At 64.8% G+C, this 3,519-nt stretch overlaps 1 protein-coding gene across 1 annotated transcript; it reads right to left on the bottom strand.

Annotated features, from left to right (window-relative positions):
• Positions 1-1,603: 1,603 nt before the first annotated feature.
• LOC122738255 (growth arrest-specific protein 1-like) lies at positions 1,604-2,470 on the bottom strand. The gene has a single exon (XM_043980307.1). It carries the CDS (start codon positions 2,468-2,470, stop codon positions 1,604-1,606), a length of 867 nt encoding a protein of 288 aa, XP_043836242.1.
• Positions 2,471-3,519: the final 1,049 nt, after the last annotated feature.

The raw sequence follows: 3,519 nt of genomic DNA, 5'->3' as shown, positions 1-3,519 counted from the left end.
CACAGGTGCATAATAAATGCTTATTGGATGAATAACCTCACTGGGCTTCCGTTTTCTCCTCTGTAATTGGGGATGGCTGAGGTCCCTTCAAGTTCTGAGCCCATGACCCATGAAAAGGCCTGGCTGGTCTCGCTACCCTCCACCCTTCCCAGGCCTTCCAGAAGCAGTGTTTGGAAAAGGACCCTGGAGTCTAAGACTGCTGAGAATGGATGGAACAATCTCATAGTTTATTTTAGTTTAAAGGAGGGGCCAGGGCCAGGGGGCTCTGTCGACATTTTTACAACATAAATAAACTTCAGACAGGTTTGTTTTCTATACAAAATCTCTGTGGAGAGGGAAGCTCCCCTTCCAGCCCTGTACAATATTCACATAGGGACAGGTGCCCAAAAGGGCGTCTGGTCTGGTCCCTGGTGAGCTGATGGCCTTTGGGGAATATGCTGATGGGGTTGTCCAGGGCAGGGGAGGGAGGAGGGAGGAGGCCAAGCTGCCAGAGATGAGCTTGCTCAGGATTCACTGAGATGCTCTGGGAAGACTAGGCATTGGAGAAGGGATGGGCTCCTGCATTTATGGACATAAGGAGATGAGTCAGTGAGAAAACTGAGGGCAGCTCCATCCTTCACGAAATGATAGCAAGGGGGAGAATGCCCCATTGAAGAGGAATGAGGGTGAAGGAACTGTGTGTGTGGGGTGTGTGTGTGTGTGTGTGTGTGTCTGCTTTGGAAAAGGAGGCTGGGTATGGCCAACAGTGGTAGAGTCCCACCCTTGGGCTTTCCCCTGGGTCCTCGAATCTAGGAGGAAGGATACATTCCTCTTAGAGGCAGGCAGAAAATCAAACATGTGATGAGGCAGTTCTGAGAAGATAAAGACCCTGGGGGTGCTGGAGAGGGAGAAGGGAGCAAAAGGACTTTGACAACTTCACAGTTCTCTCTTCCGAACAGCTGCGCCCCCCCCCCCCCTTATTCACCATTCCTAGTCCCCCATGGGGAAAGGCAAGAACGAGGAAGGCTGGATTAGCTCTGGAGGCTACTTTCCTGGGGGGGGGGTCAGAAATCCAGCCCTTCTCCATAGCCCCCAACAGGGTGTCCCACAAAAAGCTCACTTCATTCTGAAACATTAGCTGGAGTCTGTTTTTCATATTTCCACCTGCATTATTCTTGCTGCATTTTCTTCTCTCTGTGGGTGGTCTCTGGAGGCCAATTTCCTATGCATGGAGGGAAAACATCCCAACAATCTGAGCTGTCCCATAGCAGAAGGGGCTGACAAGGAGCGGCAGTGAGCTCCCCACCAGAGACTGGATGACCAGTAGTCAAAAAGGTTGCTCATTCCCGTGTAGATGTGGGTGGCACCAGACAGTTTCTGAGCTCCATTGCCACCGAGTTTCTGCTCCTGGAAGGGATGGGGCCTGAGCGGTCCAGGGGATTTGGGGAGGTGGGGGAGTCCCTCCGGCTCCTTCCCCTTTATCCTTCCCCACTCCTGGCTCTGGCTTCCCGGATTCTAAGAGTCCTGCTGCCCCTAGGGGTGTCAGAGGGCCCAGATGGGGTCCGGCGCTCAGGAGCAGACGGGGGCGCTTGGGGGATCACCCTCACTCCCGGCGTCCATTCTCTTAGAGGCCGCAGAGAAGCCAGAGCGCCAGCCCCAGGAGGCCCAGGGCCAGGGCGCCTCCTGGGAGCCCCCCCTCCTGGCCCAGCCCCGGCCGCAGCGCTTCGGCCCGGGAGCGGCCCCACAGAGTCCCGCGGGGACCGTGGGGAGGGGGCGGCGGCGGCCGCGGGGACGCCTCCTCCTCGTCCTCGTAGTCGTCGTCCTCGGCCTCGGCCGCGGCGGCGGCGGCCGCGGGCCCGAAGCACAGGCGGCCCATGTTGTCCTTGAGCACCTGGCAGAAGGGCCGCTCGGCGCCGTCGCACACGCAGCGCTCCAGCAGGGGGCCCCCGGCCGTGGCCAGCAGCGCCCCGATGGCCGCGCGGCACGCCGCAGTGCAGCGGCGCCCGTTGAACAGCTGCCCGCAGCGGGCCAAGTAGGAGGCCAGAGTGTCCCGGCAGGCGGGCTCGGCCTGGCAGCGGCGCCGGGCGGCCGTGCAGCCCAGGCCCCCGCGCGCAGGCCGCGGCAGGCACGGCTCCAGGGCCGCCTTGAGGCGGCGGCAGCGCACGTCGGGCCCGCACTCGCAGCGCTCCAGGGCCGGCCCGCGCCGCGTGCCGTTGAGCTGCAGCAGCGCTGCCACGCAGTGGCTGGGGCAGCCGCCCGCGCCCCCCAGCACCGGCTGGCACGCCGCCTGGCTCTGGCCGTAGGCCGAGCCGCACGCCGGCTCCCCCTGGCAGCGCAGCAGCGCCTCCCAGCACGGCTCCCCGGGCGCCGGGGCGGCCACGTCGGCCCGCAGCGACGGCAGGAACAGGAGCAGGAGCAGGAGCGGGAGCGGGCGAGGGGGCGGGAGCGCTGGCCCGCCGCCGCTGTTCCCTCGGCCCCGCGCTGGCCTCATGGCCCCCGTGGGCTACCGGACGCCGGCCTCATGGCCCCCGTGGGCTCCCGGGCGCCGCCACGCGCTCCCGGAGCCGCCGCCAGCCCCGGACGCCTACGGGCCGCCGCGTGCCGCACTCTCCAGGGTCTCGGTTCCGACGGCTCCCCCCGGATCCGCGACTCCGAGCGCCGGCCTTAGGCTGCGGCCACCCCCGAGACCCGAGAGAGGGCCGCGCGGGGCGTTAGCCCCGGGTCTCCTTGTCCCTTACGTCCAGTCCGCGTCCTTCTGCTTTTCCCATCTGCTGTCTCCGGGGTCCAGGCTGGCTTCCCGGGGTTGGCTCTGCTCCCGGTGGCTCTCAGCTCCCAGGGCCCGGGCCCCTCCGTTGGGCCCAGTTCCTTGCAGTTCCCGGCCGCCTAGGAAGAAATCTCCCACTTCTTCTCCTCCCGCCCGCCGCCTCCCACCTTCCCGCGGCGGGGCCGGGGGTGGGGACAGCGCTCCATTCAGGGCCCGGCAGCCCCCTGGCCTATTGTTCGGGTCCTCTCCCCTCCTGCTGCCAAGGGGACTGGCCCCGCAGACGGCCCCCACCTCCCCGCCCCGCCCCCCTGGCCCTCTCCGAGACTGTACAGTCGGGAGGAGGGGACAGCCAGTGTGGTCCCTGTAGCTGCCCCCCGAGACGTGTGAGATGGCCGAGACACTACAACTCCCGGGAACCCTTCCACGACAGGGGGAGGGGACCCCGAGCCAGGGGATGGGGACTGGGAGCCGAAGCTGTCCCAGAAAACTGGGGGGACCCTAGAGTCCTGGTTTCCAGTCTGGAGCCCTCTTGCCCTTTTCGAAGACACTTCCATATCCCTTCCCAGCCCACTGAGCATCTCTGGAGCACAAGGCCGGGAAGGTGCGTGTGAGCATGAGGAAACTGAGGCACGGAGCAGAGTTTGTGGGGAAGCCTGGAAGGCTTCATTCCCTGGGGGCTGGCCTCTCCTCTAAGTGAGGCCGGGAGAGGCTGGGGCTGAGTAGCCGAGGGGGCGGGGCCGGACTGCCGGGCGGTTGGAGGGTTTTGAGCCTGAAAG

This window comes from Dromiciops gliroides, chromosome 2, assembly GCF_019393635.1.
Source record: "Dromiciops gliroides isolate mDroGli1 chromosome 2, mDroGli1.pri, whole genome shotgun sequence".
NCBI lineage: Eukaryota > Metazoa > Chordata > Mammalia > Microbiotheria > Microbiotheriidae > Dromiciops > Dromiciops gliroides.
Note: the sequence above shows the minus strand (reverse complement) of the source record. Positions and strands in the feature narration are given on the sequence as shown.

Coding starts and splice junctions, on each gene's coding strand:
- LOC122738255 (XM_043980307.1), bottom strand. CDS start 2,470: ATGAGGCCAGCGCGGGGCCGAGGGAACAGCGGCGGCGGGCCAGCGCTC.